This window comes from Kogia breviceps, chromosome 8, assembly GCF_026419965.1.
Source record: "Kogia breviceps isolate mKogBre1 chromosome 8, mKogBre1 haplotype 1, whole genome shotgun sequence".
Classification (NCBI taxonomy): domain Eukaryota; kingdom Metazoa; phylum Chordata; class Mammalia; order Artiodactyla; family Physeteridae; genus Kogia; species Kogia breviceps.
The window spans coordinates 35,096,806-35,114,621 of NC_081317.1; the positions used below are offsets into that span (position 1 = coordinate 35,096,806).

The 17,816-nt window shown below is 37.2% G+C and overlaps 1 protein-coding gene across 13 annotated transcripts in view; it reads left to right on the forward strand.

Moving 5' to 3' along the window:
* The window catches only part of CDC14B (cell division cycle 14B), a 105,010-nt gene that overhangs the window by 72,498 nt on the left and 14,696 nt on the right, over positions 1–17,816 (forward strand). For all 13 annotated transcript variants that reach the window (XM_067041183.1, XM_067041189.1, XM_067041184.1 and 10 more), the window contains 7 exons: positions 4,649–4,715; positions 7,307–7,369; positions 9,457–9,544; positions 9,791–10,021; positions 13,096–13,234; positions 13,407–13,566; positions 14,278–14,375. In XM_067041183.1, coding sequence (XP_066897284.1) covers positions 4,649–4,715; positions 7,307–7,369; positions 9,457–9,544; positions 9,791–10,021; positions 13,096–13,234; positions 13,407–13,566; positions 14,278–14,375 — 846 coding nt within the window. The remainder of the gene's footprint in view (positions 1–4,648; positions 4,716–7,306; positions 7,370–9,456; positions 9,545–9,790; positions 10,022–13,095; positions 13,235–13,406; positions 13,567–14,277; positions 14,376–17,816) is intronic.

A 17,816-nucleotide genomic window follows, 5' to 3' on the forward strand; every position in this document is an offset into this window, starting at 1 on the left:
AATTAGAAGAATTGCTTTGGACCCAGTATCACTCTGCCTTTCTTCCTAGCTCAGAGATCATCTTAAGTATTCTTTGTGGTGGGTAGGAAGGGATGAAGGTTATTTTCTAAACTGGAGAGTGCTCCATTTTTCTTCTCAACTTATAACAGCAACCGTATACTTCCTTCAGAAGAAGTGATTGTGTTTGTGGTCCCTGAGTCATAGGCACATTGGTGTAGTGATAATATTGTTCTATAGAACTCTTCTTTTATAATAGTAATCCTTTATAATAGTGCCATTCTTAAAGTTTATAACGCAAGGTCCTGAAACAGGGATAAGCTTACACATTTCACATAATCTAAGTAAGGATCCATGAAACATTGTTAATGTAAGAGAAGTTTTGTGTTAAATACAGAGATCAAAAATAGAGTAGGGCTTCCCTGGTGGCGCAGTGGTTGAGAGTCCGCCTGCCGATGCAGGGGACGCGGGTTCGTGCCCCGGTCCGGGAAGATCCCACATGCCGCGGAGCGGCTGGGCCCGTGAGCCATGGCCGCTGAGCCTGCGCGTCCGGAGCCTGCGCTCCGCGATGGGAGAGGCCGCGGCGGTGAGAGGCCCGCGTACCACAAAAAAAAAAAAAAAAAAAAAAAAAAAAAATAGAGTAAATGCTGTTTACTGCTGTACTCATGTTTAAATTCTTAAAGTTTGGCACTGAAAAATGTAGTTAGTTGCTTCTGGTTCCAGGAACAAAAATCATTAATTCTCTAAAAAACAGGACTTAGCTAGAAGCAGTTCAGGTTTGTGAAATTTGAATCTCTTTAGTTATAGCTGCCAGACATTTAATGATTCTCCAAGTGTGGCCTGTGAACTAGTGCCAGTCTGTGAACTTTTTGTTACCAGCTTGTGATAAGTACAGGAATTGCAAGTAAGATTTTACAGACTTTTTAGCAATTTAAGAGTATTTTTATGTATGTGGAATCAAATAATAGAAGAATTTAGGCTAGTATTTATGTGTTTTTTCCTTCCATTTTCCTAATCATTTTTACTTACAAAATAAGATTATTGCATTATTGTGGGTATGTAATAGTACAAATATTATTGTATTTTACAAAAGTATCAGCCTTTGACAGATTTAAAAGTCTGCTTCACCACATTTTACTGTTCTGAAGAACTTACTAATTCAGAGTAGGTGGGTGGTCCAGTGGTTAAGACTCCACACTCCCAGTGCAGGGGGCCCAGGTTCAATCCCTGGTCAGGGAACTAGATCCTGCATGCTGCAACTAAAAGATCCTGTATGCCACAACTAAAGATCCTTCACGCCAAAACAAGGATCCCTCATGCTACAACTAAGACCGGGCACAGCCAAATAAATAAATAAATAAATATATATTTTTTAAAGTAGGCAAATCAGGATTAATAAAACCTGATAATATTTTGACAGAAATTACACTATAGTCTTTTATCTTTGCCAATTCAAGAACATAGAATAAATATAACTGCTAACAAGGGATTGTGCAAGAATAGTGTTCATTTGTCGTTAATAACTCCTTTTAGGCTCATAGCAATATTTAATTAGATGTAATTTAAGTTACATATAATTCTTCAACCACTGAGTTTAAAAAAATGTATATATATATGATTTCTTAATGAATTATATTAGATATTTCTCTGTCTACCTGAAAAAACAGTATAAAATATAGTTCAACATTTTCTTAATATTTTTGGATCATTGTTATATGAAGAACATATACTTCTGTTCTTTGGTATTACCTATAATACTCCTTGCTTCTTAGTTGTTTTTTGTGTGTGTTTTTTTGGGGAGGAGGCTCTGTTCTTTATTTTCTTGAGAGGTAGTATTACAGAGCTGCTAATAGCTTGGCTGTTGACATCAGACAGATGGGAGTTTGACTCTCCATTCTGCCACTAATATCTCCGTGGTTCTTTACAAATGTGAGCCTTGGTCTCTTAGTCTATAAGTGGGAACGATAGTAGGATCACCCTAATGAGGTGTGAGGATTAAGTAACATCCTGCTTATGAAACACTTGGTGCCTGATCCTTAGATAACATTTGTTAAACATTCATGTTTTTTCCTTTTAAAAACCATGTATAACTTAGACACAATTAAAAACTCTAACTCCTATGTGTACAGCACAGTAAACTCCTATATATGTACATGTAACTACCATCCAGTTCAAGATACAGAAAATTGTCAGCCCCCATGAAGATTCTCTTTTATCCCTTTTCTAAAAGTTTTTCTTTTAATGTCATATAAATGGAATCATACAGTATATATACATTTTTGGAGAGCTGGGATCTAGTGTTTTAAATATATAATGTCTGTGAGATTTATCCATGTGGTGGCAGGTGTTAGTATCAATAGTTTGTCTTATTTTTATTGCTTTTGTAGCATTCCATTCTATGAATATACCACAATTTATTTGTCCATTATCCTTTTGATGGATACTTGGGTTATTTGTAGTTTTAGGCTGTTATAAATGCAAGCTGCTATGAAAACTGTTATTTTTTTAAGCTAGTATTTGACATTGTTTTACAGTTTCTCAGCAGTATTCCTTTATTGATTCTCATCTGCTTTTTCAAGTTTGTTAAATGATCTATGACAAGGTTTTCCCCCTCACAAAGGCTTATATCCAGATTCATAGCTGCTATTTTACCATTTTGAAGAAGTCTGATTGCTTGGGTGGGAGGAAGGAGGTGTGGATGTGTTTAAAGTTGGAGTTGTTAATGAAATAAACATGAGTGAATAAAGAAAGATTCTTGTCTGTTCAGATAATGTGGCAGAACTTTACCCAAGCTCAGATCAAAGCATGACTAGAGCAGGGCTTGGACCACAGTAGGTTTATTCAAAGTTATGCATTGAATAAATGCATCAAATTGTCACAAAAACTGAATCAACATGCCTTTAACTTGATTGGAAAAGAATTATCATAGGTTCAGAAGATAATAATCATAGCTAACTGAGGAGACATGGTGAAAAACATTGGGATGCAATTTGAGAGTTCATCGTCTTTCCACTGATAATTTTGATTTTGATTTAGACTAAACTACTTCATTTTCCTACCTTAGCTTCTTTATCTTAGAAACATTCCTTATTCCATGAAACAATTACTTGTACAAAACATTATTTGTGTTGATCCTATAAGTCAGTTGTTCTTAAACTTGAACATATATCACAATTACCTGGAGGACCCAGCCCCACCCCTAGAACTGGTCTGGGGTGGAGCTCGATAATTAGCATTTCTAACAAGTGGGGTGGATGTTGGTGCTCCTTGCCCAGGGAGTATATTCTGAGAACTAATGCTGCAGGTCATTTTATTTTTCTCCTTCCTGAATATTGCCAGTAAGCTATTGGTAAAAATCATTTTCTCAGTTGCATTGAGACCTTTCCTAGCTTTTGGAAGAGCAGCATTTAAATTCAAAAGCTTACAGAACAAAAATGGCACGCTGTAAGGCCTTGCGTCCAGTCCTCATGAAGCCTAACATATACTGAAGTAAATCTAACCAATTCAGACAGTAATGTCTAAAACTGTCTAGCTAAAAAGGATGCCCTTTTCTTTGATGTTAATGTTGCGATAATAGTCTGTATTCCTAAAGTTTGTACAAGAACTAAACATTTTAAATGTGCCATTAAATTTTTCAAGTAAGTGAATTACAGTGTGAAAACCCAACCACGGCAGGCAATTAATTATGGCTCCAGTAGCAGCCTGGTTCCACATAGGGATCAAATAAGTACCATTCTGATAGGCACAGTTGCTTGGCATGCCTAGAATGATCATAATTAAATTCATTTTTATCCTGCCTAATTCTTAAAATTTTCACTTTGTAATGAAATGACTCAAGGTAGCCAAAAAGGAGAAGCAGGTGGGAATGGAGGAGTACCTTATTTTTCTGGACAAAATCTTAACTGACATAAGACATTTGTAGTGAGATTACTAACAGGTGTTGATGCAGTGTTGGGTGGGGCTGTCTAACTTAATTTAAGCACTGTAGAGTGATTCTCCTAACAGTATTTGACTCCTTAGTTCCTGTGGTTTTATTGGTACTGTTGTCCTTTAAGAACCAGAAAGAAGTTATCCAGTTAAATTGTTAAAAAGTATAAGAGCATAATGAGAGGAGCAAAATGCTTTTTAGCTTGCACCTATTATTTCAAATATTTTCTTGCTTTCCAAATTTTTTTTGCTACGTGGATGGAAATAAACAGACACACATGCACACACAGCATGCATATACAGAATCAAAAAGCAGTCCTTCCTGCTAACAGTTTGACACAGTTGCAAGAAAAAATTCAAATGCCTTTCTGTTTTGAGGGGAGGAGTACATACTACTGAGAAGTTGAACTCAAGAAGGAACTTTTGAAGCTCAACTATTAAAGCCAAAAACAGTCTAGAGAGATCATTTGAAATTTAAGATGTGGTCATTATTGATCCACATCTATGAAACAGTATCTACTGGAATAGGTAGAAATTACAATGAACTGTATAACAGTGACTTATCCTTTATTTAAAAACCAAAAGGCAAGAATTCTTTTTTTTTTTGAGACTGTTCCTGAGTATGTGTTTGATTTTAAATTCTAATCAACTTTGTCTTGAGATAAGTATACAGCAGAAAATTAAATTAACTGAGCTATGTATTTTAATACGTTTGGAATTTCAGAGATGCTGCCTATGGGAGTTGCAATTTCTACATTACACTCCTTGACTGTTTTTATGCAGTAAAGAAGGTAAGTGACTTGTAGGATACACCCAGTGTTGTGCTGGAGAACTTAAGTACAGTGCAAGGAAGACAGGCCTTCTTCCCCAAAGATCTTCCAAGATGTATATGATGTGAGAGGTATCCCATTTCCCTGCCAACATTAGAATGACACTAAACTAGAAAACAGATTATTCTGAATCTGAGTGCTTCTGTGCATGAGTTGGGGGAAAAGCCACTTGAACACAGGGAACAATAAGAAACAGTTTTGTAATTAGGTTCTAAATTCAGAATTGGTTTTGAATGTGTTATGATTTCAAAGAAAAACAAGAAGTAAATAGGTTACTGGTTTCTAAGTTCTCTTTGATTTATGTATTTTATGGGTCTGGTTCCCATCAATTCTGTTTACAACAGACATTTCTATAACACAGTAACTGTCAAATACTTTGTTTTTGTATCTTCAAGCATTCAATTTCTAGTTCAACAGAAGTATTTGAGTAGCCCACTAGTTTGTTACTAGGTTTTATATAATACTAAGTATAGGTCACTACTGCTTTGTCAAAGCTATTTAAAAATAACTCCTGTGTTTTATAACCAGGGCTACTTGCTGTCTTTGACTCCAGGGGACAACCGTCTTACCACATTCTAAATAAACAGGGTCCCCTGGAGTCATGTGATGCAGCAGACCCTGGTTATAACACTCACTCCCTCAGGTATATTTCTTGAACATCAGGGCCGTGCAAGAAACTAGAATTGTCAGTCAGTAGCCCTTGGATCAAATAAACCTTCAAAAACATCTCAAGTTTGTGTGACTTGTATTTTCAGAGGCAAAAGGAACCCAGGTTTACTTTCTTGTATAATGAAACATGGTGGCTTTCTGAGAATTTTGACAGAAATTTTATGGGTTAAACTGAGAGACCTAATTAGTATACAAATTCAGAGGTTAATATATCTTTTTTCCTATATAAGACAATGAGGATGGACCTTAATTTGGGGGCTGAGTCCAGCAACTCTGTGGTGTATGGAGCTGATGGAGGTAGTTGCTGCAGGCTCTGAGACAGCTCCATGAGGCCGCAGTTTAGGCAGGTCATGGGCAGAGGAGGTGATCAGGAGATGGAGGGGACAGTAGGTATAGATGACCCCTTCTAGTTACAGTTACATTCCTTGCCAGATGGACCCCAGGGAACTGCTGATGTAGCCAGGCATCCTTGTCCCTGATCCTAGGGCTCCCTTCTCTCCGCTCCCAGCACCTTTTAAAAAAAAGAAAGAGAAGAAGAAACACTTTTGAGGGCCTTGGAGATGGTCTACTATAACATTGGCTTTGTTTTTATCAGATGTTATATCCAAAGTTTAATTAGCTATAACTATAGATCAAAGATTGCTTTTTTCATGCTACATTTAATTTTATTCAAGAGACAACAGCTTCTGATTTTCCATTTAAACATTTTCTGTTTGTGACTGATTTAGAATATTATTGTGTATTTGAAATTTTTATAAATGTATCAATAATTATGTCTTGATTTTAGTAGTGCTTTTTTTTAAGTGCTACTTCTAATAGGATCTCCTTATGAAATTCAAATAATAGAAATTCCCTGCAAACTGATACATTTTATGGTATCATTCTGTTATTTTATTGTATTACTCTGTTGTTGTATTATTATGTTATTGTATCATTCTAGTCCAAATATGACATATATTGGGTACTCTGCATTCAAAGAAATAAAATTCATCATGGATTTGGTCTTGGAATTAGGACTTAAGCAGCTATATTTTATAAAATGAGTTTTTTTTGTTTGGTATTATAGCCTTCTTATTTCTCATTCATATTTCAGTAGTTTACATTTTGCACACTGGGTTTGCAGAATCACCCCTTTTGAACCAAGAATACCTTCTTGATCAAGAATTGTTGCTTACATACTGTCTGGCTCAGTAAGCTGGGAGAACAGTCGTCAGAGGCCGCCAGCTCGTCCTTGTCTCAGAAAATAGATACTGTGCTTATTTTGCTTAGCATGCTCTGCCATTGCAACTCAGAGTGAGGCTACAGAGTAGAAGAGAAAATTTATATATTTTTCCTTATTGAAAGAAGGGTTTTTTTCCCTCAAAATTTTGCATTTTAGTGTTGATCTCTAGGCTGTCTTTAGTATAGGGAACATTAATCTTTTAATTCAAGACTGTTCAGAATTTGAAAGTGAAGATGTTTATGAAGTGTGTGGGATTTGTTTGATATAAACTAACCCATGGTTTCTTTCCTTTATATTTATAATTTATTTAGCAACCATTGGGTTATGCATTATATTTGGAGCCTGAATGATGTTGATCTAATAAGCTAGTAGGATTACTTTGAAGGCTTGATTATTTAGATATTGCATGGATAGGATGACTGATGAAGGAAAATAAAAAATAAAATTTCATTAAAATAAATATTGTTATAACTAATTTTCCTGATAATGGAAGCATTTAAAAGACATAGCCCACCTCCTTTGAAAACTACTCAATGGAACATAATCTAAATATAATAATGTTTTCCTGGGGTGCCTCCTGATACTTATTATTAAGAAATTGGATTGGAAACTGTTTCCTTATTTGAATCTTTTTTATTAAAAGCTTTCCTTTGGATTTTAGGCAATGCAGTATGGCTTCCTTAATTTCAACTCATTTAACCTTGATGAATATGAATACTATGAAGTAAGTTTTCAAGGATATTGTTTTTAACTCTTTTATGCATGTTTTACTTCCAGAAGTAATATTCTTATTTTTCGAAAAATAAAACAATTTAGATGTGTGTAGAGTGAAAAAAACTCAAGTCTTTTTTTCTCTTATTCCTATTTCTTCAGTCCTAGTTCATATTGATTTTTGCATTTGATACATCTTTCCAGAGTGAATGAGTGTGCTCTGGCATTTTTCTTTAATTTTTAGTTTAAATTTTTTTTATTATTGATGACTTTCATACAGTGATTAAATGAGATAATGTTTGTTAAACCCTTAGCATAAGATCTGATGAAATGAATAGCCATTATACATCTAATTAACTCTGGAAAATATTTGTTTTTGTCAGAACCTATTGTTTCTGAGAAGTCAAGATACTTTTGGATGCAAATTACAAAAAGTAAACACAAATGACTTAAATAAAATGGGGAAAATTTATTGATTTACGTAAATAAAAAGTCCAGGAGCTAGTGTAACTTCACTCATGACCAGATTCAGGTACTCAAGCACTTACCAGAAATTGGGCTGAAGCTAGTTTGTTCCAAGGTCAGTTCTCCCCAGTTGGGATAAAGATGGCTACCAACAGCTTTGACTTACCCGTTTGATTTACCCAACTCATTGGAAAAGAAAATTCATAGCTCCAGCAGAAGACTCTCGAATTCCTCTCATTGGCCTGGCTTAGATCATGTCTCTAGCCCTGAACTAGGTTGTGTTTTTGGTGAGGGTCGGGGATGAGTAGGTGTAGAATACTTTGGCCATCACAGCAGTGGAATCGGGTCAGCCCTATCAAATCATACAGACCAAGAAAGGTGGGGTGGGGGGGGCACAGAGAGGAGAGAGTCCAGGCAGGCAAAACCACAAGTGTCCTCTATGTTTTTTAATGTAGTGTATTTTTTTTTAATGAGTAATTTGATTCTACCATTCTACCTTCCAAGTAGATAATGAGTAAGATGTTATGCTAAAGGTCTTTTCCAGCCAAGAATACTTGTGGAATCTTGTTTTTTTTTTATCCTGCTATAGTTATCTTGAGCAGACAGTCTCACTAATAATGGAGTGATTCCACAGACAGCACTTTATTCAGCAGTATCTTGAATCCTCAGATAACTGTTCTTTCACAATCAATTTTTAAAGTAACTATTATTTTAAACTCCTAAGTATAACTGAACTATCTTATTGATAAATTGGGTTAATAGTTACTACTAGTCATTACTGTGATGTACCAAACATATAAAAGCATATTGTGTGATTCATAGGCCAACCCTGCCTTTACTTCTCTGTAATAGCAGTACATTTATAAAGTACAATATGCATCAATATTTATTTACCATCTTAACTACTGAATATAATTGAATTATTAACACCATTTTTTGTGCTTCTCCTTATAAAATTAAACATTTAAAATAAAATATACTTTCTCTTTTTAGATAAGCAAAACTAATAAAAACACCAGTTGGTATTCCCTCAGTGTAGCACCGTGATGCCTTTATGTGTTTTTTTACTAAGGAGTAATACAGGTGCTAATTAGCTTCCCTCTCACTAATGCGGAAATTGCAGCATTGCGGGAGAGTAGCAGGGTCACCCACAAATGTCATTTACTTTCAGTGAAACTGCATTGAGACACAAGGTAGCTACAAACCACCGTGGTAGCTTTGTTTAGTCTCTATAAGTATATTTAGAAATTTTGGATTAGTGTTTTTCATTGATTCCACGATGCCCATTTTATCCTGTTTTGAATAGGAATTCTCTGAATTCAGGATATATCTTACAATCTATGATGCCTGTGATTCAATGAAATCTATCACACATTTCTCATTAAAAACTCCAAACTTCTGGTTTTACTTCAAAATCAGAACATGTGGCAGTACTTGTCCTCATTCCTGCTTACATCTTTTACCATGGAATGAACTCATCAATTCCCTTGGCTGATAATTAAGTCAAATAAATCAGTTTTGGGTTACTTGCCTGGCCTATAGATCTTAAGGGAACTCTTGATTTATTTCTTACCTGTTCTTAGGCACACGTATACATACACATTCATTGATCTTGTTTTGGTCTTCCCTTTGTAGAAAGCAGAAAATGGAGATTTAAACTGGATAATACCAGACCGATTTCTTGCCTTCTGTGGACCTCATTCAAGAACCAGACTTGAAAGTGGTATGCAATGCAAATACATGGGACCAGTATAGTTTTGTTATTAAAAGTATCCATCCAGTATTTTCTTTTAAAAGAGACCAAAGCTCTGCCTGGATTTTAACTTTTAAATTTATTTTTTTCACAGTTATAATCAAACTGGTATTCAATCCCCAGTCCAGATAACTGTTTCTACCCAGTTACAAGTGAAATTGTTATCCATTGTTTTCTTTCTGCATTTTTCAGCATCTGGTGAATTTCTTTATGTAGGTTACCACCAACATTCTCCTGAGGCTTATATTCCGTATTTTAAGAATCACAACGTTACTACCATTATTCGTCTGAATAAAAGGATGTATGATGCCAAACGCTTTACGAATGCTGGTTTCGATCACTATGATCTTTTCTTTGCGGATGGCAGCACCCCTACTGATGCCATTGTTAAAGAATTTCTGGATATTTGTGAAAATGCAGAGGGTGCCATTGCAGTACACTGTAAAGGTATGTTTCTAGTGTTGGGTAAAAGATGGTGGACATGAATGTATATATGTGTAGAAACACACCATTCTCGTTTAGATTATATGCAAGGACACATGAAGATGCCTTTGTTTTTTAGAGTGCTTTTTTTTTCCTTTTGTGATTTACTTTTTTTTCTTAAAACCACTTTATTGAGGTATGATTGGCATAAAAAGGCTGTACATATAAAGAATGCTTTTAAAACCCTAATTTCATATGGAAAGTATAGTAAATTAAGTTGTATTCATGGGTAATACTACAAAGGCTTATCACATTCATTTATTCATCAAATATCTATTCAGTGCCTACTTTGGTAGGTTCTGGCATATGTCAGTGAGCAGAGCAGACTCCAAGAGCTTATCTTTTGGACTTTATATTCTAACAAGTTGCTAGGCTTTCAGCAGCTAGAACAGTGCTTGGCACTTAATAAATATTTATTGAATGAATGTGTAATAACACATTGTATGAATATACGAGGATTTATTTAATTTTTCTCCTATTGTTAGTTAACTAAGAAGGCAAGGGATACATTTTTGTTAAGAAAAATCCAACACTGGGGAAAAGAAAAACTAAACAGCAAACCTGGGGAATATCAGAAATCTAATCTTGAGAGTTCACACATTATAAGATTCAAATATCCAGTTTTCACCAAAAAATTTCAAGGAATACAAAGAAACAGGAAAGGATAGCTCATTCAAAGGAAAAAAATGAATCAACAGAAACTGTCCCAAAGAAAGACCAGATGGTGGACTTACTAGACAAAGACATTAAAACAACTGTCTTTGGGCTTCCCTGGTGGCTCAGTGGTTGAGAGTCCGCCTGCCGATGCAGGGGACACGGGTTCGTGCCCCGGTCCAGGAGGATGCCATATGGCGCAGAGCGGCTAGGCCCGTGAGCCATGGCCGCTGAGCCTGTGCATCCAGAGCCTGTGCTCCGCAACGGGAGAGGCCACAACAGTGAGACGCCCACGTACCGCAAAAAAACCAAACAAACAAAGAACAACTGTCTTTTGTTGTTGTTGTTCACCACGTGGCATGCAAGGATCCCTGATCAGGGATTGAACCTGTGCCCCCTGCAATGGAAGCTGATCTCTGCATCACCCTCAGGGTCACACTAACCTTCTTTTGAAGGATGAGCCATGTTTGCAACCAGTTACCTCTGTTGTCCAGTCTATAGGATCCCTGAAATGTAAAAGCCTTCCTTTATTTCATCCTGTTTCTGTCCCCTTTAGTCCAAACTGGCAGTCTTCCAGTGTAATCCCATCAGTATTTTTAGCTTCTGCTGAGATGGCTGATTGAATCCATGGGTAATATCTTTATGGAACTGATTTTTCAATCATACTCTCGGTATCCAGAACACACTTTCTCACTTTTTTCAAAATGAATAGGCCTAGAATTTTCTAAATGTTTAGTTTCTCATTCCTTTTTGCTTAACGATTACTTCTTCAATTCATCTCTCTCCTCTCACATCAGTCAGGAGAAACCAGGCTGCACCTTTAACACTTTGCTAATGAATTTAAATCTCCTTTGCTAATTATCCAAGGTTGTCACTCAGAAGTTCTACCTTCCACAAAGCACTAGAACACAAGTCAGCCAGGTTTTTTTTGCCACTTTCTAACAAGGATTGCCTTTCTTCCAGTTTTCATGTGAGTCCGCTGGAATCACCGTTAACGTCTGTATTCCTCCTACTAACAGCCCCTTCAAGGCAATCTAGGTTTTTTCTTTTTTTCTTTTTTTAAATTTAACATCTTTATTGGAGTATAATTGCTTTACAATGGTGTGTTTATCTAGGTTTTTTCTAACATGTGCCTTAAAACTCACCCAGCCTTTAGAATTACAATGCCAAAGTTACTTCCACATTTTTACATAATGTTTCAGTAGCCTGCCACTTCAAAAAATCTGTATTAGTGGGAGTTTTCCAGAGAAACAGCTAGTAGGATATATATAGAGAGAAAAGGAGATTTATTATAAGGAATTGGCTTATGTGACTATAGAGGCTGGTGAGCATAAAACCTGCAGTGTGGACTGGCAGGCTGGAGACCCAGGAGAGCCAATGGTGCAGTTGAAGTCCAAAGGCTGTCTGGCAGAGAATTCCCTCTAACTTTGGGAGGCAAGTATTTTTGTTCTGTTCAGGCTTTCAACTGATTGGATGAGGCCCACACATATTACGGAGGGCAGTTGGCTTACTCAAAGTCTACCAATTTCATCCAAGTACACCTGCCAGGTTGACACAAAATTAACCATCACAGGAGGTAATGATACTAGTCTAGATGAGAGTAAAGGAGGACAGCAGGAATAGAGTGGAAAAAAAAGTCCACGTGCAAATAGGTATAAAAGTAGAGTAGAAAAAACAGTTGGATGAAGGAGAAAGTACAAGATTTTAAGGCTGTATTTTTGGAAAGATGGTGGTTCCATTAACTGAAAACCCAGAGTATAAAACACTGCACTTACTGAGAATCATCGCTTAGAAAGTGATTTTCCATCTTGGCTAAACATAGAATCATGTGAGGGATTTTAGGAATCTCTGTGTACAGGCTGCATCACATACCAATTAAAACTCTCCACTTGGGCTTCCCTGGTGGCACAGTGGTTAAGAATCCGCCTGCCAGTGCAGGGGACACAGGTTCAAGCTCTTGTCCAGGAAGATCCCACATGCTGCGGAGCAACTAAGCCTGTGTGCCACAACTACTGAGCCTGTGCTCCAGAGCCTGCGAGCCACAACTCTTGAAGCCCTGGTGCCTAGAGCCCGTGTTCTGCAACAAGAGAAGCCACCGCAGTGAGAAGCCTGTGCACCACAACGAAGAGTAGCCCCCCCACCCTGCTCACCACAACTAGAGAAAGCCCGCACACAGCAACAAAGACCCAATGTGGCCTAAAATAAATAAATAATAATAAAAAACAAACAAAAAAACTCTCCAGTTGATTGTACTGTACATCAAAACATGAGAACCCCTGTTGAGGGGAGCAGAATCATGGGAAGCTTTTTTAAAAAATTCTACCTGCCCAGCAAAATTCTGGAGCACATGACACCAGGTCTCATTGGTTTGTTTCTTTTCCTAGCTGGCCTTGGACGAACAGGCACTTTGATAGCCTGCTACATCATGAAGCATTACAGGATGACAGCAACCGAGGCCATTGCTTGGGTCAGAATCTGCAGACCTGGCTCAGTGATTGGACCTCAGCAACAATTTTTGATGATGTAAGTGGATGGAAAGCTTTTGTAATTCCTCAGGAACGCATGGGTCTGGAAAGTGATGGGAAGTAGAATTTTCCTTAGGCTCCAGTAACAGCAGATAGTCTAGAAGGAGAAAGTTGTTTGTATGTATCTTTCTGGAAGGCTGTATTTTGATATTGTTACTTAAATACTGTAGGAAACAGGCAAGCCTCTGGATGGAAGGTGACTATTTTCGTCAAAAGTTAAAGGGTCAGGAGAATGGAAAACACAGAGCAGCTGTCTCAAAACTCCTCTTGGCTGTTGATGACATTTCAATCAATGGGGTCGAGAATCAAGACAAGCAAGAACATGAACTGGTAATCAAACCATCCCTATCACACTGTTGTCATTGCTTTAAGTGCTGTTGAGAACTTTTTAAGGCATGGAGAAAATTGTAGATAAAAATAATAAAGAACATTTTGAGGGATTATCATCACACATTTTTTATACTCATTGCCCTCTAGGAACTTTTTAGTCAAAATAGTTAAAACGAGGTTATGTGTCCATAAAGCTAAAGTTTATTTTTTGTTTACTCACAAGGCACTGGTGATAAAAAGAGGTATGTGAAGTACACTCTTTAGATGGACCTTGTGACACCCCTTTCCCCCATTTTTTTCCTATTTCATGGTAGCTGATTTAGGGAACCAGTTGTTCTCAGATGGGGAACTTTAAAGAACCAAGAGTTTAGGGGGTAGCAGTACTATATTAAGTGGTGGTAAGTAGATTGTGGAATTTAAAAGAGAGTGTTTTCGATACTGAAAACCCATTATGCCTCTTCACTGTCAAAATGTTTTATAACAAGAGTGCTGTTGGGTTCTTTGTCTATGAAAGTCAACTTTTGGTTGTCTTGAATTGTGTCCTGTACCTTTATTTTGAAAGCAGCAAAATATTTTAGAGTTCATCAGGATGTTGAAGTATATTTATATGTGTCTATGTATGATCTATATGGGTAAATGTAGCTGCTATGCTTTGCTGCATTAATAAGTACAGCTTAAATCATTAGTTCAGTGTTTTTTTACTTAACACAGTACAGTGATGACGACGAAATCAATGTAGTGACACAAGGTGATAGACTTCGGGCCCTGAAAAGCAGAAGACAATCAAAAACAAACGCTATTCCCCTCACGTGAGTCTGATTTCCTTCATGTGGTTGTAGTTATTTAATTTGTATATAAGGTCCTTCATGAGCATTTTTTCCTGTACATTTTCTCCATGGTTGCATGCCCATTATGCCACTTTGAAATGAATGTCTACTTTATTTAAAATCTAAGGGTGTTGCCTAAGAAGCTCTTCGCTATCCTTTGTTTATCTCTGTCTTCTGTTCCAACCTCGCTAGCTCGTGTAGATAGGAAAGCACTATTTGGAGTGATTTTTCTCCATGGATAATAACTGTATACTAAAAAAATATTCACAGCCTAAAAGTTGAGAGTTATGTTTCATTTGGAGGAAATTTTTAGGACGTGAAGAAGCCCCGGAGGGAGCATCTCAAGTAACCCTGAGAGAACTGCTCCAAGGAGGCGAGGAGGGAGCCAGGATATACAGTTTTGAAGCAAAGGTAGTCTGAATGTCAAAAGATTACTGTTAATAAGAGAAAATAGATATCTCAAGTTAAGGAATTTAGCGCTTTTCTATGTGTGGGAAGATGCAAGAGTCTGGGCTCACTGAAATCATTCCTTTGATATGCACCTCAGCTATCTGGGGCCAGTATCCATGCTGAGTTTCCTCAGGGCTCACCATGGGGAGTGGGAGTGGCTGCAGTCTGGTGGCTGCTAGATGGCAGGTATTCTTTCCTTCCTGAGTTCCCTTAGGGCTCACCAGCTCATTGTTGGCTTGTGGCTGTAATCACTGATGACCATGACATCCTTTGTTTACTGATACGGCACACAGTATTCCATTTCTCATAAACATGTTACATCCTTAAGAGACTGACAGCAGATATAAACTGTAGAATAACTGTAGATTTGTCCAGTTATTAAAATTGTGAATTTCTTTAAATTTACTACTGTATTACACATAATTTGTTTTGATATGGTAAACTTTAATTAGTGGTGACATGGTGGCTTAATGTCATTATATTGTCAACAATGAGTTGATTAAACTATATTTTTGTATTAATTTTTTGTTGGAGGAATTTTTCAAGTTACAGAAGAAGGTTTAGTATGGAGATAGGAAGTTTTATAGTTATTGGGTTGTGTGTGTGTCAACTTATACTTGCTTCTGTAAGTGTTAGTTGGGATTCAATCTCATGGAACGTCCAGGATTGTTAGAAGGATATGTAGAGTCAAAAACTTGACCATTGTACTTTTTTTCTGGGGTATTCCTTAGTAGATGCTCCCACCTATACCAATGGATTCTTTCCTTCTAGTACCTTTCATTGTGGGGTGGATGCCAAATTTCGCACCGCCCCCCTTTTTTGGTGATGGAGATAGGTCATCTTAGTATTCAGTAAGCATCTTGTAATATGGCAAGGAACTATGACATAGTAAATGGTTATGGCAGAGAAGAACAGGCCTTTTTAATTAAAAGTAGTTCTTCACTGGTATCTTCTCATAATCTTAAAATCCAAAGTAGAGTTACACTTAAGGGATGTGTCATCATCGGCCACTGCCTTGGGAGATTCTTAAAAGACCCAAAGAAAAGGAATGAGTTTTCTAAAATAAAGTGCCATGTGAATGAAAGGCATCAGTATTGATTATAGGCATTAGTTACGCATTCTCTTTGCTGTTTAGTTGTGCATTCAATCAACTAGAATGCTTTAAATAATTTATTTAATTCCAAATGCCATTTTGTTTTTAATTTCATTATAAGTCTTCATTTAAGGTCTTAATGGTTCTTTTTTTTTTTAGTTACTATTTTTTAAATTAGTTTATTTTTAATTTATTTTATCTTTGGCCGTGTTGGGTCTTCATTACTGCGTGCGGGCTTTCTCTAGTGGTGGCAAGCGGGGGCTTCTCTTCATTGCGGTGCACGGGCTCTAGGTGCACGGGCTTCAGTAGTTGTGGCACATGGGCTCAGTAGTTGTGGCACGTGGGCATAGTTGCTACACAGCATGTGGGATCTTCCTGGAGCAGGGCTGAAACCCACGTCCCCTGCATTGAAAAGCAGATTCTTAACCACTGCGCCACCAGGGAAGCCCTTAATCGTTCTTTTTATTTAGAAATAGTATAGTCCTTCCAAATAATCATTATGAAGCCAACTTTAGACAGGAGGAAATAGCTAGTGCCCTAGAGCAGTGCTTCTCAAACTTCAGTGTGCATTTGAGTCTCCTGGGAAGCTTGTTAAAATGCAGATAATTATCATTGGGTCTGGGGTGCCATCTGATTCTGCATTTCTGGCAAGCTTCCAGCTGTTAAAGATGCTGCTGGTCCAGGGACCACACTTGGAATCACAAGCCCTAGAAAATGGATGATTTTGTGGGTTGCTTTTAGTCATGTCCAGGTTTTTTGTTCTGTTTTTAAGAATCTGCAGCATCAGTTTATTTCTCAGTAGCTTGTTGCCTTCTGTTCGAAAGTTAAGTTGGGAGTCAGGGATGGGAATTCTGCTTAGTCAGAGGTTCTGGAGTTCGATAGGGCTTATAGGAAATTTTCTTTTGTTACTCTGAGTTTGCTATCTTGTGAATATATCTTATAATAGTTCAAATCATTTGATGCGCCTTTCTAGAAAAATGAGACTATAAAAGTCTCTTCCATAGCTCATGGATTTGTGGAAACATAAAAGAAAACAATAAATGTAGACTAAAATTAGAAATATTGTTGGAAACCAGAAGATGACACTAGATGCTATGACATTTATCTTGGTATGTGAGGTTCCCTGGGATGGTAGTTGATGGATGGCTGAATGATATTAACTAGCAAAGACCGGAGGAAAGACCAGCCTCTGTGCTATCCATTTGCTTAGTTATCTGTTTACACCCCACCTTACCCTAAAAGGAGTAAAGAACACTAGCGCTTTGCTCTGAAGCACTCTTGGCATTCTTGGCATGTGTTAAATCAATCTTTTTTTTTTTTTTTTTTTTTGGCCACGCCTTGCGGCTTGTGGGATCTTAGTTCCCCTATCAAGCGTCAAACCTGGGTCCTCAGCAGTGAAAGCGTATTCCTAACCACTGGGACTGCCAGGGAATTCCCTAAAACAACCTTTTACTTGGTAAAAGTTAAAAAAAAAAAAAAGCTAGCTCAAGATTTCCTTTAATTGTAATTGTAATCCGCCAAATAATAGAATAGTCCCCAAACCACCCTCTTCCCATACACACAATTAACAGGATTTTAGGTCACACTTATAAAGGGAAAAGCAAAATGCTAAAATTCTAAGCTCTTAATTATGCGTAAACACCCTGGGAGATTTAAGATTAGTCACAGCAGATTTTCCTTCGTTCTCCTTCCTTATCCCTTCCTACTTTTTCAGACCCTCTTTGCTGTTACAGTCATCTCATTTTTGCTCTTATTTGTAGCTCTTTTGGCCCTAGAAGAGGAGGTCAACTGGAGATTTCCTTTCCTTCCCAAGTGTTCGTTGTTATTTTAGAAATATTTAAAAGTCCCCTGAGAGAGTTTGCAGCAGCAGCTTGGGTTGA